At 44.0% G+C, this 24,700-nt stretch overlaps 1 protein-coding gene across 1 annotated transcript in view; it reads right to left on the bottom strand.

Moving 5' to 3' along the window:
* The window catches only part of MYO7B (myosin VIIB), a 50,808-nt gene that overhangs the window by 15,141 nt on the left and 10,967 nt on the right, over window positions 1-24,700 (bottom strand). Inside the window, exons 12-36 of the mRNA XM_074833258.1 lie at window positions 24,377-24,587; window positions 21,841-21,976; window positions 21,453-21,613; window positions 20,399-20,449; window positions 18,497-18,634; window positions 17,375-17,527; window positions 17,021-17,119; window positions 16,371-16,465; window positions 14,708-14,792; window positions 13,455-13,673; window positions 12,712-12,819; window positions 11,948-12,124; window positions 10,993-11,202; window positions 9,939-10,106; window positions 9,597-9,677; window positions 8,929-9,056; window positions 7,233-7,359; window positions 5,719-5,838; window positions 4,672-4,845; window positions 3,522-3,749; window positions 2,913-3,080; window positions 2,189-2,306; window positions 1,969-2,095; window positions 1,079-1,248; window positions 193-374 (exon numbers count right to left, since the gene is read on the bottom strand). Coding sequence (XP_074689359.1) covers window positions 193-374; window positions 1,079-1,248; window positions 1,969-2,095; window positions 2,189-2,306; window positions 2,913-3,080; window positions 3,522-3,749; window positions 4,672-4,845; window positions 5,719-5,838; window positions 7,233-7,359; window positions 8,929-9,056; window positions 9,597-9,677; window positions 9,939-10,106; window positions 10,993-11,202; window positions 11,948-12,124; window positions 12,712-12,819; window positions 13,455-13,673; window positions 14,708-14,792; window positions 16,371-16,465; window positions 17,021-17,119; window positions 17,375-17,527; window positions 18,497-18,634; window positions 20,399-20,449; window positions 21,453-21,613; window positions 21,841-21,976; window positions 24,377-24,587 — 3,634 coding nt within the window. The remainder of the gene's footprint in view (window positions 1-192; window positions 375-1,078; window positions 1,249-1,968; window positions 2,096-2,188; window positions 2,307-2,912; window positions 3,081-3,521; window positions 3,750-4,671; window positions 4,846-5,718; window positions 5,839-7,232; window positions 7,360-8,928; window positions 9,057-9,596; window positions 9,678-9,938; window positions 10,107-10,992; window positions 11,203-11,947; window positions 12,125-12,711; window positions 12,820-13,454; window positions 13,674-14,707; window positions 14,793-16,370; window positions 16,466-17,020; window positions 17,120-17,374; window positions 17,528-18,496; window positions 18,635-20,398; window positions 20,450-21,452; window positions 21,614-21,840; window positions 21,977-24,376; window positions 24,588-24,700) is intronic.

Raw genomic sequence — 24,700 nt, 5'->3', positions numbered from 1 at the left:
CTTCTCCTTAGAGTTTGGGCTAGGTTTAGTTTTGTTTTTAGACAAGACAGAATGAAATGCTTTGCTTGAATGGGAATTATAGAACTTGTCTGACTTTGGAGGAACAATTAACTTCCAGTTATAAATTTAATCATATTTAACACTGTTATTTATCTTCCAGTATCTTCAAAGAGAGTGCTCAGCTTTTCTTACCAGCACTTGACTAGAGGGTTTTGTGAGAGAAGGAATGATGTAGATCTCTTCCAGAAATACATTCCCTGTTTTGCTTGTCCTTTCATTCTGGGCACAGATCCAGCCAGAGTTTGCATCCAGCCTTTTGTCTTCAGTGAAGATTAGCAAGTCTCCCTTCTTGAAGGACAGGATGGCAGGGTCTTCTGGAAGAGAGAATAAGGGAGTACTGTTCAGGCTTGACAGTCCAAGAAAATGCAAAGAGATTGCAATGTGAAAGACAAGGGAATTGTATTTTGAAGGCCTGAATTCATTAGCAATAGAGAGTGATTTGTGTAAATATGGCTAATTATCCAGTAACACTTCAGAGAAATCACTTAAGTTTCCTCTAACAGCCTGATTTTGATCCACTGAGGGCAATGGCAAAACTCTATTTGATTCAAATGGATGCTGACTTTGTGTCTAGAACTGGCAGCAAAGCATGGAAAGAAACTCAGTAGTCGTAAGTAGAATAAATCAATGCTTACATTTTAATCCCCTCTTGTCTGTTCCAGCCAACTACATTCCACAGAAAATTTCAGATTACCACCTCTGTGAAATGTTTCTGGAAAGTATTTCCAGGGAGCCCAGATGCAAATTCCTACTATAAGCAGGCTGAGTTGTTGGACACTTTACTATCTAAATAAAATATGCAAAGAAGTAGAAGGAGGAAGGAAATGTAATTTGTATGCAAAGGTACTGAATCACATTGCCTTATGCTCTGTATTGCTGTGCTGATCACTAAGCATCCCTCCTGGAGCAAAGGGACTCTTGCTGAAGTTCTCCCTCTTCTCTTTGAGCTCTTTCAAACAAGTGCTATGGGTTCTCTCAAGATTTCTTCTCTACCCTGTAGAAAAGTTATAAGACTTACCTTGGGATTTTTTCTCATGCATTGCCACAGCGAACCGTGATCTCTCCTTCAGTCCTTCCAGGAACATGACCACCAGTTCAGCAATGACAACACTGTTGACAGATGTCAGGACAAACTCCTCGGCACGAAGTGTGATGAGAGTGCAGCTCTGTCCAAATGACTTCACTGCCCTATATATTATTGAATAGTTTGTTACCGGGGCATCTGAGAAACTCACAGACTCATCTGCAATCACAGCCAAGGCACCTACAGCTCCTTACAGTGAGTATTGGTAGTTCTTAATTTGCCTTCTCATGAGTTGGCAGGTGTGAAGGACTGAAGTGGTTCAGGTTCACTCTGGACTCCACCATGTTTTGTACAAAAGTGCTTCACTATAGACAAAAGAACACCCTTCTTTTGGAATAACTGGGCAACTAAATCTGTGACAGTCCTCAATGAGGTATTTTTTGTGTATGTAAGACCCTATTCTCTGAGGATGTGTGCCCTGAGCAAGCCAATGGTTACCCTCTTTCCCTCAGTTACCCTGTTCAGGTCCATCACACCTGAGATGTATACGAACTCCCAGCATGCATAACAGGCAATGGCTTAACGACGTTAGTTATTTGGGCCATTCTTGATGCATGTCTGTGCTTCCTTACACCTTTCTGACTGAGCAGGATCACCTTTCCTTCCACCAGCTGAGAAGATTCAGCCATTTCAGTATTTCCTTTACAGGTTGCTCAGAACTTGTCCCTTTCTGTTTCCCAGATCTAGGCTAAGCCACCTTTCCAGGCTCAGATCAAATCACTAGGGGGACGGCAGAGAAAGTATATCTCCCTCCTACATGGAAGACCCTTTCTGAGTATGGGCAGAGATGTCTTCTTCAGATCTTGTCTTTCTGGGGCACTCACCTGTTGGTGTGGATGCCAGTTATCTCTAGGAAGGTCAGCTCAAGGAGCCGCTTTTCTGACTCATCCAAGAAGCAGATACCTTTCCAATTTACGGCAACGATAAAGTGGTTCTTGGGCAAGCTGGGTCCTGAAAATGCAGAAAAAACTCCTCATCAATGCTATACAAGTCCTCCTCTACTGATCTGATATCTGTCCTCTACTCCCAGGCTCCAGGTATTACCTGAAAATTTAGTGACTTCAAAGAATCGGGAAAAAAGCAAAGGCCACTGAAAGCGAGCAAAATCTACAAGTTGTTCCTTCACAGTCTGACAGGAGAGACGGTCCTGTGTGTATGGGGCCTGCAGTATAAAGAGATACTCAAGGTTTTCTCAGTAAAATCTGGTTTACATGATCTGCAGACAATAAAGAGCAGGCCTGATCACAGAGGTTCCCAACAGCCCTCTGCTGTCACTGGTGTCCAGGGTACCTGGAGAAAGTCAGATCAGGAACAGCCTTCAGGGGCCCAAGACACATGCAGCTGAGGCTGCCCACAGGCATGTGGTTTCCAAATTTCCCTCAGATCCCCACTGACTGATCTGTTCAGAGCGTAACACACTTTGGGTGTCATGGAAATATTTCAGGTAATCCATTTCCAGATCGAAACCAGTATTCCATCCCATGCCCATCCTGACTCAGTTGTCAGACGGGAGATAGAGAGCCTTAAAAGATACTCTATTCAGAGATTTAAATATACTTTTTTCATTCTGCTCCCCCTGCTGAGCCCTATGTGGAAGAGTGAGTGGAAAGGTTCTCTGCTCCTCCAGCCCTAATTAACTATTTGGGATATACAAAATGAGATGTTTTTCCTTCTTCCCCCAATAGACTATTTATAAATGGAAATGGTGAAAGAAGCAGAAGCTGGTGCTCGAGAGTGGTTACTCAGCAGTGCCAGACAAACCTCTTACCTTAGCATGTGCATAGGTTATAAGGCTCACCCACTTTTCCAGGGGCTTGGACTTCAGCTGTTTCACTGGAATACAATCATGGAGCACCTTCTGCACAAGTTCATTGTGGATGGAATCTCCAAACTGGATGTAACAATATTTTGCACCTATCTCCACCAAATCCTCCTCCTGAAACAATTAATTCATTAAGAGAGGCCTAGAAAGATGTCACAAAGTCCAGATAGCCTCATTCAACCTTGAAGCCAGTTTAGGAATGGGGTTTTCTCCATTTTTGTCTGGGTAACTCTTGTCAGTCATCCAGCATAAGGAGAGGTGAACTTCACACAATCACAGCATCAAAGAAATTATTATCAAAGATATTTTAAAAGGACCCAAATTTCCCCTTTGGACATGCCTCCAGCTGCCACATGAACTGAAAGGTGCAGAAAAAAAAGGTATTAATTACAGCTGCCAGTGTGACAGCTGGCATAATCACCTGGACAGGAATTGTTCATTAAGAAGGGAAGGGTTGTTCACAGCCACTAGAAACTTCATTCATCTTCTTGCCTTTTAATGTGGCAAATATTAATATAGTTTTATCTCTTTAGGAGGATGAATAACGAGACCCACCTTCTCACAACGGTATTCTCCAAACCGGATGCCACGAATGACTTGGTGGTAAATGAGATCAGTGCTGATAGGATCCTCCTGGGAGTTGTGCCAGGGGGTGAAGATTTCCTTTCGGAAGTAGAGCCGCCAGGGCGCATTGCGTTCGTGTGTGCCCCGCTCCTTCACTAGCTGTTCACACTGAGAGATGGCGTCCAGGACATGATCTCGTCCCCCACCCAGTGACCAGACCTAGAACAAGGGACACTGCATTTACTAGCGTGCCTGCTTTGGATCTGAGTGAAGGACAACAAACCCAAAGCTCCTGGTCTACTGACAGCAAGAAAAGGTAAGCAAATGGATGTCCAAGTGTGCATTTTTATGCGCAGGGATGGTATTAGGAAAAATAAGTTGAAAGTTAACACAAAGCAGCAAGATGAAACAGCTTTGGTTTGCAATCTTCTATTTGTCTCCTTGTACTTTGCTTATCCCCTGTATATCCCCTTAAGCACGTGCACAAGCATTTCTGTAATCTAAACAAAAAATGCAATCTCTGAATTAATTTCTTTGCTATTGATGGCTAACTCTGAGCACCCAGATGTCATCCTGCTGTGCATGTCTGTTTTACAGCATTACCATAGAAAAATAAGCAAAGGGAAGGAGAAGCTAAAATGTGAACTAACAGCAGCAGCCCTGGCAAGGACCTTGGCTTTCAACACCACATGATAGGGGCTGCATCAGCAGCACTGTAACACAGAACAAGAGAGTATGTGCAGTAATTCAGGTGGGAAATACATCTTTGAGCGGAGATCCCTAGTGTGTGAGACCTGCTAGTCTCACCCTGCTCCTGCAGTTCTGCAGTGCTGCACGCATGGTGAGCAGGTGGGGTCTCAGAACATGGCAGGAGACCACGGTGCTGCTCTGCCCATGCATGGTAGAAGGGACACTGCCAGTTGTGTGACCTGGCACAGGAACTGCTAAGTGGTCAGCCAACAGAAAGGCAGACTAGGATTATCAAGTCCTGAGATTCAGCTGGGATTCAGAACTGGCTTGAGTGTAGGACTGGGATGGGGGTGCTTCCAGAAGTCAGAGGGAGTCCTCAGTGAGTCTGGGTGGACCACAGCAACTCCACAGAAAGGGAAGGGAGCTTTCATTCTGTTTTTCTACACTTTACCTTATCAAACACAGCAATGTAGAGTGAAAAACCAAACACATCCTTCAGCTTGGTTTTATCTGCTATGAACTGACAGATCTCTTTGGCAGTGGAAGCAGAGTCTGCAGGGACAGTGATGCTTTGGCCGTTCATCAGGGTGACATTAAACATAATGGGTTTCTTCTGCTTTGTTGCCTGTAAGTCAGAGTTAAATGAGAGAAACAAATTATGGGCAAACCTTACTTTGCTGTGAAGAATGAAGAAGGCATTTAGATTTAAGAGCTCCACACACTGTACACCCTAGTCAACAATCTTTAAGTGAATCTCCAATGCCCACACAGTTTCTTCAATGCATGGTGAATCTTAAATATAATTTACATCCCTGGAGCAGCACTGTACTCGTTCTCTCCTCCCCACAGCTCAGCGGAGCTGATTATCACATAACAGTGTGGACTGATAGACTTTTTGTGAGCCTTGTTTGGCCTGACGACTTTCGAGTACAGCCTTACAGGCATCAGTGGAGAGATGGTCTGCAGCAGGTACTTTGCCCAAGGAGATGAGTGTTACGCAATAGGGTCACTCAGATTTAGGAAGAAATTGAACTGAGGTCTTCACTTGAAAGAGGTGTGTGTGTGTGTGCACGTGTGTGTGACTTCTAATTACTAGGGTGACATTTAAAGGAAGGGGGAGGGCCATACAGCCCTATAATACACACTTCCTCCCTCCACTTTAAAAGCACAAGCCCTGCTCAGTTCTTTCCACAAATGATAGTAAGAGCTTCCCTCAGGAGGTGGTTCTGGCCTGTGGTTCCTGTGTGGATGGAGGTATCTCCCTGCAAATCGTGTGTTGCAGCTTTTAACTTACATCCTCCACTGGGTTTAGGTTAACTGAATAGCCAGAAGAGGTATATCTAAGAAGCTGCCCAGACCAAGGCAGCTGGTCTTCAATCCCCTTGTGCAATTGATTTCCATGATTGGACTTAGGAAGATCTGTTAGCACAGGTTAGTAAATGCAATCCAGTATAAAATGACACAGATCAATATAATTAAGTAAAAAGGGAGTTTCTACCTGAAGTTCCAGCCAGCTTGGAGGTTCAGTCCGTGCTCCATTGACATACGTACGTCTCAGACGTTCGGCACAATACGGTGCATAGCCTGTGGGGCCATGGTGGATGAAATTCAACAGGTACTGTATGCACAGAGCATAAGAAGTTAGAAAACACTAATCCTCATAAAACATTAGAAATCTTCTGCAGCTAATGTACTAGATTAGAATGATCAGTTAGCTTACAGTTCAGCAGAAAGCATTAAAGGTTAGGACTGGAGTTAGTGTTTTGAAAAAAGAGGTTTGAAACACCAAGTGTTCCTTCATTCTGCAGAGCTTTTACTCTGAAGAGGAAGACTTGTGTCAGTCTATTCAACATGTTTAATTACACAATAAATATTAGTGGAGACTATTCTTATCATTATGTTAGAGCAAGGCTTAGTGTTTCCAGTTGAAAAGCCTGAAGTCTCGTGACATTCTATATGAATAAAAGTGCTGGGAAGAGGGCTAATTGCAGGTTAAGACTGATGATGATGGTTACTTTTAGTTTTACTAAGTTCTCTGGCAATATCAATAGTTGAAGTCCATAATTAAGATTGGACATTGAAAGAGAAGGATTGCATAAAGAGAGCATTTGGAGTCTGTATGGCTCTGATATCTTGGGTGATATAGTGTAAGCATGGACTTGTATTTACATACTTCTATTCAGTTCAAGCATGGGTCAGTCACCTGGTTATTTTAATGATTAAGAATATTCCTAGAGATAGGGTATAGTCATGTCTTTCATGAATTCTGCATGGCTCACAGTCTTTGCATGAAGACTGGTGTTGAGATATGTCTATGGCTTGTGTCTGGCTTGTTCCAAGTAGTGTCCATTTAACAGCATTTATGATTAGATTAATCATTTGAGCTAGGATGTCAATAAAGCAAGGCTGATGATTCAGACATATCTATGGATTCTGTTTGCCTCTAAGACCTAGGAAGAAGGCTGACGTCAAGTTGGAGCCACAGGTTGTTGGGTTTTTTTCCTATAGTGAAGTGGATTTATCATCCATTTAAATTTGGAAATTAATGAATGATGAATGATGAGAAAGCCCAAATCTCTGTTGGATTTTGTAGGTCCTGGAGGGTAAAAACAAGTAAAATATGGGGGGGTGATTTTATACTGGCCTCCTGAGTGTATTCAATCACTAGCACTGTAACTGGAGACACCTTTTAGATGTTGGAAAGGCAGAACTGGAGAGGTTAAAATTTGTCAGATTCTTTGCAGATTACAGATCTAAAATGAGGGCTGTGACCAACAACAGAATCCCACTTATATGACATGTAATGAAAAAGAATTAAATGTGAGTACAGCAATAATTTATTTAAATTCCCAGATAAGCATATGAGATGAGATAGTTTCTGCGAAAATCACAGCACCAGCTGCTATGGCAGCCAAACAGTTTATGTGGCTATCTATATGAAAACATCAAAATACACAAGAAACTGGATCAGATAAGGCATTTAAGCTGCTGTAGGAAAGGTTAGTAGTGTACCTTCACAAATGTGTCTGAAGGAGGAAAGCAACCAAGGCAAAGTGACAGAAGGATCCAGCCTCGAGCATAGCTGCTCCTGTTGCTGTTTTCAGTGAGTTGTTTGCAAATCTGGCAATAAATCTCATCTCTGTAATAAAACATGTGAAAGCAACAGATAATGATTCACTGTCTGAACTGTCTTTGGCTACGTTTCCACGGCAAGCTGGGCATGATTGCAGCATGATGAAATAGATCTGAGCCAGGTTTAACCACGTTAGCTAGGATACCACCTGTAATGTACCACAGGAAATAACTGTGTCATTGCCTTTGGCAGGGAAAGGCTCAAGGTATACTTAGTGCCTTTTGCCACCCCTTGCTACTTGAGCAGTTCAAGTGCAATTCCCATGCTGGATAACCTCCTGTGACAAGCAGGGGAACTGTGCAGGGGTAGCAACTGCCAGGTCATCCAGCTGTGAAATGGCATTGCTGTCCCTCCACATATAAAACTCGCTCTAAGCTCTCTACAGTATGTAGCTTGTATTTCATGGCTCTTGTCTGTCTGCTCATATGTGGATTTTGGGATAAGGATAGGGGGACACCCTGCTTAATTTTATATTTTTAGTAAACTTGGAGTGAGTCCTTGGACAGGAATGGAGGAAAGGGTGCTTCAGAGCAAGCTTCTGAAAAGGCAAGTTGCCTGCAGCAAGAACATATGGGAAACAGATGCAAAGATCTGCATACAAACAAAACCACTCCTTAAAAATTATATTAAATTTTCTGGACTCTTGGAACATACATTTGGCAAGTCTGATGTGGGAGGACACAAGGTGGATGAGGTTTTTGTTCTCAGATAGAACATATGATGAAACACAGACGCAGATACTTAGCCTGTGGTTGTTATGATAGAAAAAATTGAAGGCAATTTTTGCCAGCTGAGGATCTGCTTCGGGGAGCATCTTGACTGAAACAAAGCAACTATGTAGAGAGGAATGCAGCCACTGACGGAGGTCAAGGCAGAGCCTGTGCCTATGGGCTTTGTTACAGAAGTGTATTGCATAAGCTAAAATGGAGGAGAGAATTCACAGGGTCAGATCAGAACCAACCAGCTTCTGTCTTATCCTCACACCATGCTTGGCCTAAGGTCCAGCCTCACACTGCTTGTGAGCAGGATTTCTTCCTCTAGTGGCTGATACACTCAGCAAGCCACCTTCAACTGTCTCTGATCTGGGGACATTGCTTGAGGGCTCAACAACAGGCTATTGGGAAACTGAGGTTACAAACACCTCTCATACACCTAGTGTACATTAACTACATATTTCTTGCACTTCTGTTTCTTCTCCCTCATACTAGGGCTGTGTTCCACTTTCAGGTGTTATTGGGTTACAGCCCTGAGCTCTGCCCTATTGCATATCTGTGGGGTATTCAGAAAGCCATACATGGAGGCAGCTGACTGAAACTACAACATGAAGATACCAGAGAAGGCAGCAAGGGAGTCGTTCTCTGTCCCCTCTGATAAAGGTGAACCATTCTCAGAAGGGGTGTGTGGCCTACAGTCTCAGTTCTATGTGACTGGCTTGGGCTTTCAGTCATGAATCCCCAGAGATAAATGTGAGACATTTCCACATTTGGAAAATGCCCTGGGACTGTGGAAAGGGGATGCTGGGTTTCCTTGATGTAATGAGTGCCTGGTCCTAGGAAGGAGGTACAAATTTCCTACCTGATATCAGGACGCAGAATTGCATTGCCAATAATGAAGTGCACTTTTTCTAGATTGGACATAGGTCTCTCAGAGATCGAGCTGTCCTCTTGGAAAGCCTCTTCTCCACTTCTCAGCTGGTCTGTCACCTGAAAGAAACCAAGCAGAACCCCAGAGTGCTCTAGAAACCTCCCCTCTTACCAGGCAGCTCTCCCAGAAATGAGAGACATTCCTTGTCTATCTTTCTGGCTAAAACTCTTTCTGTTCAGTGCAGAGGCAGTTAGGAATAGGCCATATTTCCTCCATTCCCTCTCAAGTTAATTTATAAAATGCAGTGTTACACCACTGTTACTGGCTAGGAGAACTTTCTTGTATTGTCCTGTACAGCCCTAAGCACATGGTGGTTATCAGTCTGCTCAGGGCTTTGGGCAAACTGTTCTGTAATACCAACAATTCTCAATAATAAATTGTTCCCTGTGTTCAGGGGTCACTCTCCATCAGGAAGGGATGGAGTTAATCTGCCAGAGGATGCATGACAGCAGTGCACATGGGGTAGTTTCGAAGAAGAACAGTGCATCAGGTAACCCATACATAGCTAGGAGGTTGCTGTCACATAACATCTGTCGGAAGGTGAAGACAAGGTTCCAGGCAAGAAGACTTAAGGGAAGCAATTTATTTCCACCTCTTACCTTCCCTGTCAACTTGGATGACCGTTTCAGCTTCAGGGAAGAGATCCCCTTTGAAATCTTGTTATCCTTTCTGCTTTCTCTCTACAACACACATTACCATTATAGAAAATTATTTTAATGCACAGCAAGAATAATTCATTAAGGACAGAAAGATGCCTAAATGGAGATGTTTTTGTTTTGACTCCTCCTGCCAGAAGGAGCTGCAGTGTCCTAGGACTGACAGGGGCCCTTTTGTACTTCTGGGATTTCAATTACAGTGGCAGGAAAGGGTTCACTCTTGGTAGAACAGCACAGAAACCAAGGAAAACAAATGAAAATACAAACACAGCCTGCTCTTCTTACCATATTTGGGCTGTCGTTCCTGAACTGGACCTGGTTTTTCCTGCCAAGTGTGTCATATATCTGTGTCATCATGGAGCCGCTCTTGGTGGTAGCATTCTTGGCAAACATTGCTGGCTCTGGCAGGTCCCCCATGAACCTCAGGATGATAACCCACACAACTAGAGAAGCCTGTAGTGACAGAAAGCACAGTCAGACACTGCCAAGAGAACCAATGGCCTCATGCCATTGCTGCCTGTTTAGATGAGAGCATTTTCTTCCTTTACCCAAGTTGTTAAAATTCCCATCTCCTCCTGCCATTTACACCAGTTTATTTTCATGTCAAACAACATGAAAGCAACATTCACAACACTCTCATGCTAAAAGAAGAGAATGCAGCTCTAGTGGGAATGTGAGATTTGCTCTGTGATTGATGAGCTCTCACCATTCCCTTCACTGGCACTTTGCAGGTGCGCTGCGGCTGGAGTGAGGTGGAGAAACCTGGGCTGAGCTGTGGTCTGCAGTTATCCACTTGGACAGATAAGCAGTGGAGTGAACTCCTCCAGGAGCCCTCACACCCAGAACTAGAAAGTGAAGTTTTTGCAGTGTGGGATCCTCCATCCTGCAAGGCTGCTTAGCATCAAGAACTCCCTCAATCCCCCTATGGTTCAACAGGAAAATTGGAGGCCTTGGCCTCCCTCTTCTGTCCTAACTCACAGACCAGCAGCACTAACAAGAGCAGAGAGATGGGTGAGCTATGATGCTTCTTCTCTCCAGTCTGTTTCTGCCCCCAAAGGGTATCTGGAGAAGTCAAAACAACCCCCAGAGTTCCCTCTTTAAGCAGACTAAGGAGATCTTGTGTTGGGCAGGTATCTGTGTGAAATGCCTGCCTGCAAAGTGCCAGAAAATGCTGATGGAAACTACTACTTTCATACAAGCACTTAGGACTACCTGCTTGGCTCTAAAGTCTTTGGTTCCCATGTCTGTGCCAGAGGTGGGGGGGACCCAAGGGTGAGGGGAGCTGTAGAAGCCAGGTCTATGGAGAGAGCAGGTTCAACAACAACAAGGAGCAAGATACCAGGACGTTGTCCTTGTCCTCATGGTAGAGTAGCGGGTGCCGCAGCTGTCTCCTGATATGTGTATGTGTAGAAGACCCCTGGAAATAAGTAGCTGCAAACTTTGGGAAGGTGTACTCTTCCAAGCCATCTGCTTCCTCTTGTAGCTCCACACTCATGGGAACCATGTCCAGGTCCACCTCGTTCAGCTTGTTAGACTTTGTTTCCAAGTCCTGTGCAGAACATGAGAAAGAAGCAGATTTTCTTTCCCTGTACTCTGATATTCTTATATTCTTTTTTTTTTTTTTTTTTTTTCCTTGGCCATAGGTCCTCCAGAATCTGGATTTCCAGCTAACCCCAAAGCCATTTTCAGCTGCTACCAACAGATCATTGTGACTCAGAGCTTGTCCTTGTGAGATGCATCCATTCCATGTAACCTTCCTGTTTTGGTCTTCAGCAAGAACATTGCTGATGGAAAATCCAGGTGTTATCTCATTGCTCACATCCTGCACTAACGCAGACCATTCTACTCTGCCTACCTCTCCCTACCCAATTCCATCCTCCACAACTGTCAGGACCAATATATCTCAAATTTTGCATTTAAGAACATGGGGTAACTTGGGTCATGAACTTCCAGCTTGCTTTAGCCAGAAAATCACTGAGAGCACTGTCAGCAGAACATGTGGTTCATGCCAAAATGTAGAGAATGGCATTGTTTGGTGAGTGTCTGCTGGGCCAGAGAAACAAATGTGCAGTAGCTTTTGAAGACACGTAGTCCCCAAACTGCATGTGACCAAAAACTTTTGGGAACTGATCTCTGAAAGCAGATCCTGAAGAGACTGTCTGGATGACTAATTTGGGTGATTCTTTCACTGTACAGAAGTTCATGAAACAGAACTGACCACTGATGGAGTTCCAACAGTCAATGGCCTTACACAAGAAATGAACATGACCCATTACCAGTCTGCAGCTCTGTACCTCAAAGCCCAGAGGAGCCTGTCCTTCTTGGCCTCCAATCATAGAAGGTAAAAACCCAAAAATTTTGTCCACCATTTCTTGGTCACTCAGAACATCATGATTTGTTGGTTTATTGGCAAGAGCATTCCTCCTTTGTCTTGCTTCTGCCTCCTCTCTCTCCAGAGTAGCCAGGTGTTCCTTTAAACATAGAAGCTGGTTAGGCATGACTGGAACATCATTCTGCTAGAATGAATGGGTGCAAGGATGAAATACTATTACAAAGGTGTTATGACAGCAAGGTCCAGCTCTGCTAGTGCAGTGTTGGAATGTGAAGTCAAATGTTGCTTCTGCTAAGCAGGCACAAAGACCTAGCACAGCAGCAGCAGGGCCTTGCTCTTACAGCTGTCCTTATAGACTGTTGGCCTATTGGTAATGATGTGCAATTTTTCAAGAACTTTTTCAACAAGATAAGAAAAACAGGAATTCCTAGCAACAGAAAACCCCACATTATTTAAAATTTGAAAATGTGTGGTGTCAGAGAGCTATAATAGCATTGTGCCTGTTTGGCTAAAGTGCCAGCTCATACTGCAAACAGAAGTATGCCTCAGATGTTTGCCTCATCCCATTGCTAAAGCATTGTTACAAATAGGTTTACAACTATGTCTGCTTTTTATTAAAATACAGTGGTGCTCAGATCTTTGAGCAAGTCCACAGGTGTGAGCTGGGCAAGCTCTCTTGTCAGCCAAGGAACATAGCATTCAATGTTCCTCCGCCAACATACCTACCTTTTCTAATCTCATAGCTTCTTCCCTTCCTTTCACTGGTCCAAGGACTTGGATGAGACGTTTCTCTTCTTCTAAGCGGATATTCCTGGCTTCCAGTTTATACTCGTTCTGTGGGCAACAGGACCAATCTGTGACTGTTTCCACAACTGCTGAGCCAGTTCCCTTCTGCCATTAACAAGCTGTCCACACCAGGACTTTATCCCCACACGGACTCAGTTCTAGATTTGGCATTTTAAGGAACAGACCACAGGCAGAAATCTGCAGACTGGGTTCGTCTCATTTGTACAGCATTAATACAGAAAGGAAATCATAGAAAGGCCTCCTGTGTGCCAAGGTAGTAAGTACAGGATTTTCTCTGGCAGCGCATACCAAGACACACTGCATTAGGATTCCCTTTTGGATGGATCCCTAAGTGACATTATCAGGCCTTGCTGTAGAAATTTATCTTCCCTTCGCAGGAGTGACTGATACGCATGCACATCTTATCTTTTCTGCTTCCTTCTGTCAAAAACATTTCAGCTCTGTCAGTGAAATTTTGATCCATGATAATGAACACAGAAAGCAAATGTAAACAAGATCAGTCTGCTTAAAACTGTGCTTTCATATTTGACAAGAGCTCAAAATAAAACATCCCAAAATAAATATTCACATCCAGTGCTATGCTACGGCAACACTTGCTGGTCACTAAATCTCTATCAGAACTTCATAGAAACAACATGTTCACAAGGTATCTGTGAACATACCTCCCTCTTCATCCTCTGGTAGATTCGGCGTGCAAACATGCCCCTTGCATATGCCTGTATAACACACACAGCTTTCTTCTGCTCTGCTATCTTTTGACGCATTAGATAACCACGGCACATGGCTTGAAGCCTGATGATATAAGCCCGGGTTGCTTCATACTGTTTAGCAAGCTGCCGGCTCCGGCAGAGCGCCTGCAGGCGCCCGAAACCCAGCATAACCTGTAGGAGGTGGAGAAAAAACAATGTTCAAAAACATTGAGACAGGGAGTAAGTTGCGATGAGTAGAAGATAACAAATTCAGTAACTGGATAAAGATACTGGAAGGGGCTAGTGTGATACTGCCCTTTATGCTTTGTTTTCTGCCAGTAAAAGGCTTTTAACTAGATTATATAGAGTGCTTTTGGGGACCTGTTCTAGGGAGTGGCTCCAGGAAGTGACAATGATAGCCTGGGATTATGACAAAGGAAGGAAGAGAGCAGAAATAAAGCCAAATGAATGGAAAAATAAGGCACATCCTTGGAGAGATGGGTGGGACAATCCCAAGAGAAGCAGCAGAGCAGGATGGGGCAGAGTGCAGGACAACAGCCTGGCTCTTCAGACAGGAATTGCATCACTGATGCAGAATAGAAAACATTTTTGACTGAAACTGGCAGTTTCTTCTCCTGCCCCTCGTGACTGGGATGTATGGGATATATTAATAGTAATCCCTGCCACACGAATACACAATACGTGGGTGCCCCCAATATGGTGTAGCTTTCCTCACCCAGAAAACCCACCATCTATAGAAGACCAGCCAATATGTTTAATAATGTGAGATTGATACAATGGGGTTTTTGGTAATTTTTTACAGATTCCCAGTTTTCCTGTAACAGCTGTGGAAGACACTTTGCTCACAGCATGGTGGTGACACACAAATGCTGGCCTTGGACTCCTGACTAGAACTGTGAGATCACTCATACGTCAGGTCACTGGAGCCAGGCCTGTCAGCAGTTGGTTGGGTTACTATTTCACCAGAAGCAGAAATGTCACAGGTTCAGCAAGCCCTGAGAGGTCCCAGAGCCCTGCTTGGACTTTACACCCTTCTTTACACCCTGACATCTTGCCTCTCCTCCCTTCAGTTGTGAATATTTTCATTCTTAATACTCCACTCAGTCTGGCAGGGCATAGTATATAAACACACACAAATATATATATATGGGTGTGTATATATATTTAAAAAAAAAAAAATATTTACATATACACCTGCATCTTACCATTCTGAAATCCTTCCGGCAGCAGTAGCCTCTCCAGGCTGACTGTATGGCTACAGCAGACTTCCTCTGTTTCAGAAAATGCTTCCTAAGCAGACAGACAGGTGAGGTGACAAACAATAGGTTATTTCTGCTGCTTCTTATGATAATAGTAAAGAATAAGGTGGCATATTTTTCCTTTTATGGGACGTCTACAGTCTGATCTCGGCTTTGTCTGCTGTCTAGGAACACTAGGGTCAGGAAAGCTATTGTTAAACTAACCAGCTCAATTATTAGTACACATCTTGCCAGGGCAGGTCTGAAGCTCAGCAAGGGCTGTTCTTCCTGCTTCTGAGTAGCCCAAGAAAAGTATTACGTTGCAGCAGAAAGATTAGTCTGGTCAGATACTTTTGTACCACATGCTTCAAAATTATCCTCACTCAAACATTTTGTCAGCTTTCCATGCTGATGGAGAGGCCAGAATAGGCCATTTTGCCTGACCTGTTCAGTACGTAAAGGCCTTAGATTTCACCTAGGCTCAGCTCGTTCTGGAAGTGAAGCAGCATGAATCAGTTGAGCTCACAGAGTGTTTTCCTATTTGCTTCGCTATCCATCTGCTAGTAGAAAGGATGAGAAAGAAGTATTACTAATCCACCGTGATACATCCAAGCTGACTTTGCCCTTAATGCTGCAAAAATACTCATAGCAAATGCAGACCAAATTCACTGCTGTGGTAGGAGAGCTCTGTAAGAACTGAAAAAGCCCTTGCATCAAACCTGGATAAGTTAATTCCCCCATCTGATGACCACTTGCTCCCCAGTGTCCTAACTGCCAGGACTAGGAGACCATCTGAGCAAGATGAGCTTCCCATGGTAAAAGCTGTCACACTGTGGCTGTCAGAAGTGGCACATAGCTCTGATGGTTTAAAAATAAAAGCAAGGTGAGGCTTTTAGGGAGAGATGATACTCTGTTAGATAACAAGCAGAGTTTGAAAAAACAGGAAAAGTTTTGAGGCGTTTGTGTCATTGTTTTTAGTTCTTGCTTTTCTACTGTCAGGAATATTTCTAAACCAAACCAGGATTCAGTCCTATAGCATGGTTCTGGTTGGGGGATACAAGATTGATAAGTACAAATCATGATGTAAAGCATTTAATGAGGACAAACATTTACTTGACAATGGCTAAATTTCACTTCCGAAGATATTTCAAACTAAACCAGACAAAATGCAAGAACTGTTTATCCTTGGCAAAGAGAAGGACTAATTAGTTTCTATCTGATTCTTTTCTATGTCTTGTATCAAAGAAGCATCCTAAATAAGAGTTCTTGTAGCTCTGAGAAGGACAGAGTCCATGGGGATTTCCTGTTTTCCAGATGCCTACTGTTTACTAGAAACATTAAGCGAAAAATCCTCCTTTGACCCCTTCCTCTTCATACAAGCTGCATGTGCCAGAGCCCTGCATTTTGAAAAGCATCATGAAAATAAACAAACTGAGCCAGAACAAATCTTTGTGCAAAATCTGCATAGATGCACTGTGCACTGTTACACAATGAGCACTGAATTTAGGGCTATTGGAAGGTATGGATTGATACAGTTCATACTCAAAAATCCTTCACAGAGTGTGTTAAACTGCACCACAAAGATTACTGCTTCAAATCAAAGCAAATTCCCTTCTGTAAGATCACTGACCTGTCTTTCAATCCTCTCATCACCTTCTGGATAAGAAGAACCTTGTCTGTGAGTATATTTTGGCGTTGCAGCTCCAATACTGTATCATGATGATCCTGTTAAAAGAAAGTGTGGATGTGCCCGCTGAGCAGGCACCCCCACAACTTCTGAAAACTGGACACATGATCTGAAAGAGGCCCCAAAGCAGCATGATGTAGTGCAAGCTGTGATTAAAACGCATTTATGGAACTGTGATAGGAAGAGTGCACACCGTCTGACCCCACCATGTCTGGCTATAGCCATAAACAAGCAGGGAATCTGCCTGCAGTAAGACCTTTTTTACCTGGGGGGATGCTACCATCAAGGAGGTCCCCTGCGACAGTGTGCTGGTATCCAGTTCTTTTTTATGCTCAAGGCTTGAGCAGAGACCAATACATTGCACTGTGCTGTTTCAGCTGCAACACTGGAGCACAGGATCAGCCTCTCCTACACCAATCTGTGTCCATTAAATTATTCAGCCTTCAGGAACAAAGATCCAGCCTCAGATTCAAGAGAGAGTTTATAAGAGAACCCAGTCCTTCTGGGTCACCACTCTTGCACAAGCAGGTCAAGCTATACTGTGAAGCACCCAGTTGTTTGGGAGAAAAGACAATAGACTCCTGTTTACTTACTTTGAGGAAAATCTTGGTCTTTCCAGCTTGCCAGCTTTCATCCTTGCCCAGCACTGCTTCGGAGATGCGGATACAGCTCTGTCGAGCATCATTCTTCAGCTGATGTGCAAAAGCATCATCATGTTAGGGCTTGGTTGTGAAACACAGCAGCTGTACTATGTAAGGATCTACTGCCCTGCATTTCAAAGGGCGAAGAACAGAAACAGATGAGGTCTTACCGACCTCTGGGCTGACAGTATAGTGAATGAAAGTGGTTCAGCTCAAATGGTCAAGAAAAGGAGGAACATGACTGCATGACTAAAGCCTCGTAAGGAAAAGTTAGATTAGCCTTAAAGCAAGTTTTTGCTTACACACCTGTTCTCGAACAGACCATGGCAAGAGAACTCTGTATCTCTCAAAGAATTCCTCAAAGCTGTAGCGAATTGGGTAGCCAGCTTTCCTGATCTGAATGGTCTCCATCATCCCTGAATATCGCAGCTGTTTGATACACAACTCCCGGTCGAACAACTGAAAGAGAAAGCAGACAAGGAGGAGACTTAGCACTGAAAGAAGCTACACATGCAGCATTCCTCAGAACATATCTATTAACCTCCAACCTCAGAGTGCCTGCAAAATGGCCTACTATGCTTTTTTAAATTGTACTTCTTATTTGTTTAGTGCACTAAATTAATTCTTTACAGGCTTATGCCTGTCCCCCCAAAGGGTCTTCAAATTTGTGTTTATCAGCAGTGGAAACAGTCCATTAACTTCAGTCTGGCTTTAGCAACCATTTTCAATTCTAGAACTGCAATTTCAGAGGAACAATAAATTGTTCATATCATTTTGCAGGTGTGAATAACTGCAGTAGCAACTTAGGCCCTTTGGGCATAGCCATGCAAAGCACAGCGTGTGTGCTGATAGTTTCTTGGAATGCAGATTAAAAATAGGCTCACTAAGCCACATGCAGTACTTTACAAGTTAACTCACTTGACTAACACATACAAGGTTTTAGTGTAGAATTGGGTCATGATCTCCCGAGTTCCAGCCAAGCATCTTAATGACAAACCCACTCCTCTTCTGTAGTGTCAAATTAAGCCACATCACCCCTCTCTCAAACACCAACAGCTCTCCTGTTCTTTCTCAGGCTATTTCATAGTATGATCATCATTGTTGGATCCTAATGGTTTTTGTTTGTCCTCCCTTTGTTGAGGGGCTAAAAACTCTCCAGTTTTATATTTATCTTTACAGGAAAGGCTTTTACAATTCCTCTCAGGAATACAGCTATGTGGTTTTTTCCCATCTATTACTCTATGATGCTTTTTATAGATGTTTTTGTAAATTAACAAAGTTATATCCTACCACTCTTTATTGCAGTAATAGCCTGTATTCCAGCTCTTCTTGGCTGAAGTACAGATATAAAATGCTACACAGCAACTGACAGCTTTTTCTCATTAAAAAGTTTACTGAAGACAAGACCTCATATTGTTAAAACATTACCAGTGGTTTCTTGTAGTCATTTGGCTTGATGCAGCGGATGAAGTATGGCTGGCACTGCTCAAGGATTTTCATTAGTTTTTCCAGGGATTGCTTGAACTGTCCTCCCAGAGTAGAGAGCCGTTTGGTGGTATCTGTGCCCTGGGAAGAGTAAGCACATGCTCACTGCTACATCATTCACTGTCAGGGCGCCAAATAATAAATCTCTGTATTTTTGTATGATGTAACAGTATCACAGAACTGCCAGAAAAAAAATTATTTACCTACATGGGAGCTAAATCGACCATCTGCATCTTATTAATTTGTGTTTATTCTTGCGAAGAAACCCTGCTGGGTTCCTTCACCTACTTGGGCACTATGTTGTAGCAGTGGAGGTGGCTGTGGTGGAAGAAATTTCACCCACACAAGCTCACATAGGCCTGTCTCTTCCAACCAAGGCTGCACTTTGTGTAGGGCCTGGGTGCCAAGCTATTCATGGGTGCGTTCCTGAACGCTTGGTGAGAAACAGCCACTCCCACATCAATAATAACCTCCACGCCAGACATTTTGCTGTCATCTGGTAGCTAGCTAGGAATGCAAAAAATCCAGAACAGGTCATTCCTTAGTGATTAGGGTGTCTGATTGCTTTGCTCATTAATACTACAGTAAGCAGTGAAAAGGCAAACTTTTACTGGAGGATAAGGTAAGAGCTACTCCATTTATAGCTGCATATAAAGTGCTTTATGTCTCACTGCTGCAGGGTTGAATTTTGCTCCCAGTTGCAATAGTGTAACCCCGGAGGGATTACGGTTGGCTGTTGCTCTTAGCTCCTCACTTCCCCAGCTTCTCTGAAAGCATGGTTCCACCTAGGTCTTTTTCACACAGATCATCACAATAGGCCTAAGCTTCTACCTCCTAGTGTGTTTTAAGGGTACTTTAAATTACAGTGCAGATTTCAAGTAACAAAAGGATTCCACTGGCCTTTTACATACAGGCATGGAACTAATCATGGTAGCACAATACAGCTAGTTTTTTTTGTTTTGTGGGTTGTGGGGTTGTTTTGTTTTGTTTTGTTTTGTTTTTTTCCAAGGAAATAATTTAAAGTCCAGTGTCTGCCCTCACTTCCACGGTCTTTACAGTACCTCATTCTGGTGGTTTTTACGTTTAAAGAACCCTTTTTAACATTCAAGTTGCCACCTTCTGCTTCAGCTACAGGGTAATGCTGCCCTCCAGCGACCAAACACTCATGCCTTTGGAAAACAGTTCCTGGGAATCTTAGCAGCTCTGATGCATCTTAGGGCTAGCAAGCATCTGTTTAAAGTTGGTATGATAACAGCATATACATGTGTCGTGGTTTAAGCTGTATCACAGTTAAAAGCAATTTGTCCTCCCAGATCTTAGAGGCCTTTCTGCTGTACTAGTAAATCAATGGGATGGCCACACAAGTCTGAAGCCCATGCCCTCATGATCTCACATGTATAATATTGTTAAAGCTGAATTTGGTGTTAAGATGGTGGTGACTTTTCTCCCCTGGTGTGTCAGGAGAGCAACTCTGAGATCTCAGGACAGCAAAGTTTTTTCTGGTACTTCATTCCCTATTCTTTCTGTAGAGTTCTCAACAGTAGCCCAACCTATTTGAAATTAATAGGGGTATTTCAGCTAACTTCTGTGCATTTTGAAATGGGCAGTAGCCCACATTTAGTATCTCCTTTCTTGATGTGCTGCTGTACTTTCTAAATGTAAGGAAAGGGGTTTTTTTCAATAACACAACCTTATTTATAGAGACAAAAACCATTAGAGCATTAGGGCAATGTAGATAGACCTGATATTTAATCTGAAGGTATTCATAGGATTTAGAAGATGCTAAGCCAGTTCTGTGTTGCTGCTTGTACCATTTCTGACATTCTTCTCCCCCAGGTTGTTTACCTGTCCATGGCCAGATGTTCTGGACAGCAGAAAGCCACATTGGGATAAAGACTGAGAAAGAAAGGACAGGATCAGAAAACAATGCCAGGAGAATAGGTAAGATAGCAAGCTGACTGTTTGTTCTGTACCCTGACAGAAAAACTCAAAGATATAAACATTAAAAGCAAAAGTACCTTCCCATATTGATGACACTGCATAGTTAAATGCTCAGAAATCAAGGTATGTGAAAGTTGCAGCAGGACAGAGAACTTGAACTCTGCCCCACTCTGTTTTCAGTCCACTGCGTTTTACAACCTCATTTTCACTAGGCACAGGACAGGGCTCCCTAGGCATAGATGATTCTGTGAGAGTTAGCCATCATGAACTCTGTCACAAAGCCTCTGGGCCAGGAGGGAGAGGTAAAGTTGCATCAATATGCAGGGCAGTGAGACTGTGTCTACAGGTGTCTCTGGGAGCAGGAAAGAGAGTGTCTATTTGCTCCATTGTGCTGGCCTGTCAGCCCTCTGCAAGAACAAAAAGGCCAGGACTCACCTGCCAGTTGCCCAGTCAGACCCCTTGGTGTTATGGGCTGGCTACACGTGCAGTATGGCAGCAGTTTAGCTGCTGGCTTCTGGACAGGTACTTTGCGGAGGGGTCTCTGGTTGGTGCCTCGTTCCATTCCAATGAACCTTTTGAACTACAATTTCCTCCTCCTAATTTACACCCATCCTGGCAATGTGGATGCAGCGTGGATGTCCAGTCAGAGAGCAAACCCATCCAGCTGATGACAACATGTGGGGAGGTAGCGTGACTCATGCCTCTGTGACAGCCTGAGGCATGGCTACACCACGTCCAGGGATGCAGGCCTGGGAGACAGGGCTAATATTACACTTGTTTACAACATGAGCACTAGACCCTGACTTTTCCTGCATACTCCTTTATAGAAATGAGCTGAATAAAAGCAATAGGGATTTGCAGAGACAGTGCAAAAGAAAGAGAAGTTCAAGAACGGCCAAAACCTTATGGAAAGGAGAAGAAATGAGTTGTTTCTGCAACCCAGTGCCAGTAAGCGCACCTTGTAGGCATGGTCAGATCCAAGATGCCGGATGGTCCCACGTCCCAGACTAGGTGGGGTTGTTTCCACCTGGAAAATCTCTCTTAGGAATTTGTTTTTGGAGGAATGAACCACTTGCATTACATTAGCACTCAGAGTATCCCGATTTTTCTCCAGGAAATCTATAGGATGGAAACAAAATCAGCTTATCACCTCTGTAGCCTGCTGGCTCTAGCACCACTCTGTCTAGCTAAAATCCACTTCATTTACAGTAACTTGCAGATTAGTTTAGAGTAATCCTCCTGACCTCCTGATCTGACTTGAGATCAACACTACCCTGGAGTGGCACGCATCCAGGGCAGGTCATGCCCTTCTCTTCACCCTCCATGTCCAGCAGAGATAGGCTCACCTTTTGATTCATAAAAGACAACCCCAGCAAAGTGATTGATTCCAAACTTGGTGTCATGGTCACTCTTAGGTGGGATGTAGACTTTACTTTTGCCATGGAGGGAATTGATTTTGACGAGCATGGTGGCCTCTGTGCCCTAGAAACAAATACAGACAAAAAAGGACAGTTAAGCAGATTTCCCCCAGCACTGGCCTACGCTCAGCGAACATAGAAGTGGTGATCAGACATATCAAAAGCTCAAATTTTGCCCCTTATTTATGTAGTAGACCTGGAGGAAGGTAGTTCCAGAAGTGTCTTCCCTTTTACACAGACCCTTCTCTGAAGCATCAGGACAGAACACACCACCAGAGCGTAAGACCTGGTATTTTAGGGCTGTACACAAGCGCCCATAACATTACTAACATCACCAGGTGTGCTGAGAATTTCCCAAATCTTTGGACCTCGCAAGCTAGCTCTGCTCCCTTACCCATGCTAGGCATAGCGAGTGCTGTGCTATCTGAGAAGTCATGTGCTCTGGGAATCATAGAAGAGATGCTTTCTTGTCCTGACAGCAGGACCACCCTCTTCTTAAGGGAGAAAGGGGAAAGCTGTTTGCCTGCACATGATCCTCTCAAACTGTTACCTGAGGACTACAAATGAGCTGAGGCAGGGGCTTGCTTTTCTTGACAAGCCCACATTGCCATCTGATTCCTGGACCAGCAGTCCTGCTTAGCCCCACCATGCCTTGGAGACTATGAAAATGTTCTGCAGGGTTGTCTGAAATGTCTGGGATGTCTGACGCTACTTTCATCTCTGATGTCCTGTTTAAGATGCCTGACCTTTGCAGAATAACATTTCATAGAATCATAGAATCGTTTAGGTTGGAAAAGATCACCAAGTCCAACCATAAACCTAGCAGGGCCAAATTTACCACTAAACCATGTCCCTAAGTGCCACATCTACATGTCTGTAAAATACCTCCAGGGATGGTGACTCCACCACCTGATCCAATGCTTGGAAACCCTTTTGGTGAAGAAATTTTTCCTAATATCCATCTAAACCTCCCCTGGCACAACTTGAGGTTGTTTCCTCTTGTCCCATTGCTTGTTACTTGGGAGAAGGGACCAACACCTCCCTTGCTACAACCTCCTTTCAGGTAGTTGTAGAGAGCAATAAGGTCTCCCCTCAGCCTCCTCTTCTCCAGACTAGACAACCCCAGTTCCCTCAGCCGCTCCTCATAAGACTTGTGCTCCAGACCCTTCACCAGCTTTGTTGCCCTTCTCTGGACATGCTCGAGTAATTCAATGTCCTTTTTGTAGTGAGGGGCCCAAAACTGAACACAGGATTCGAGGTACAGCCTCACCAGTGCTGAGTACAGGGGGACAATCACTTCCCTAGTCCTGCTGGCCACACTATTGCTGATACAAGCCAGGATGCTATTGGCCTTCTTGGCCACCTGGGCACATTGCTGGCTCTTATTCAGGTGGCTGTCAACCAACACCCCCAGGTCCTTTTCCACCAGGCACCTTTCCAGCAACTCGTCCCCAAGCCTGTAGTGTTGCAGGGGGTTGTTGAGACCCAAGTGCAGGACCCAGCACTGAGCCTTGTTGAACCTCATACAGGTGGCTTTGGCCCATCGCTTCAGCCTGTCCAGGTCTCTCTGTAGAGCCTCCCTACCCTCCAGCAGATCAACACTCCCACCCAACTTGGTGGCATCTGCAAACTTGCTGAGAGTGCACTCGATCCCCTCGTCCAGATCGTTGATAAAGATACTGAACAGAACTGGCCCCAGTACTGAGCCCTGGGGAACACCATTTGTGACCAACCATCAGCTGGATTTAACTCCATTCTCCACAGCTCTTTGGGCCCAGCCATCCAGCCAGGTTTTTACCCATCCAAGCCATGAGCTGCCATTTTCTCCAGGAGAATGCTGTGGGAAATGGTGTCAATGGCTTTACTAAAGTCTAGGTAGACAACACCCACAGCCTTTCCCTCATCCACTAAGCGGGTCACCTTCTCATAGAAGGTCATCAGCCTAGTCAAGCAGGACCTGCCTTTCATAAACCCGTGCTGACTGGACCTGGTCACCTGGTTGTCCTGTATGTGCTGTGTGATGGCACTCAGATGATCTGCGCCATAACCTTCCTGAGGTCAGACTGACAGGCCTGTAGTTTCCCTACAATGGTGACATTGTTCAACTAGGTCTGTCATCCAGGAGAAGAAAGAGCAAGCTGCGGCCCAGATCAACAGCAGAACAATAATCAAACAATATGTGAATTCAAAGATTTCCTAAGAAGCCCTTGTAAAATGATCCAGATTCCTTCCTTCTCTGGCTGGAACAACTGTAAGAGCTTCAACAGCCAGGTACCAGGAAGAGCACATTCCAGCAGGGAGTGAAGCATTTGTATAGTGAGCTAATTTAAAAGAAACATCTATGGGGAGAAGACATTGACCCTCATAATGTATCAGAAAGCCACTTTTTACCAATTGGTGTTACCAGTTGTTACCTGTGAGCTGTGTGCAAAGCCAGGCATCACAAGTGAAAGCAGAAATTTACCTTTGGGAACTTGCTCTCTTCATCAATGAGGGAGATGATATTCATAGGCTTGAGTGCGATGACTTCCAGAGCCTGGCGGTTATCAGTGAAGTCAATGTTATTCCAGGCAATGTGCTCCGCAAGGTATTCCTCTTGCTCCAGCTTGAAGACATGGTGCACGAAGAACTGCTGAAGGTGCTCATTGGCAATATTAATGCAGAGCTGCTCAAAGCTGGGGGGGGGACAAGGTGGGAATCCATAGTCATCCTTGGCCAGTGCTGCACTGCTCTATGGTATTTGTTTATTCTCTGTATTAAATACATATTCAGATATACTATTGCTATA

This window comes from Strix aluco, chromosome 9 (assembly GCF_031877795.1).
Source record: "Strix aluco isolate bStrAlu1 chromosome 9, bStrAlu1.hap1, whole genome shotgun sequence".
Taxonomy (NCBI): Eukaryota; Metazoa; Chordata; class Aves; order Strigiformes; family Strigidae; genus Strix; species Strix aluco.
The sequence above is the reverse complement of the archived record's forward strand: the minus strand, read 5'-3'. Positions and strand labels throughout refer to the sequence as shown.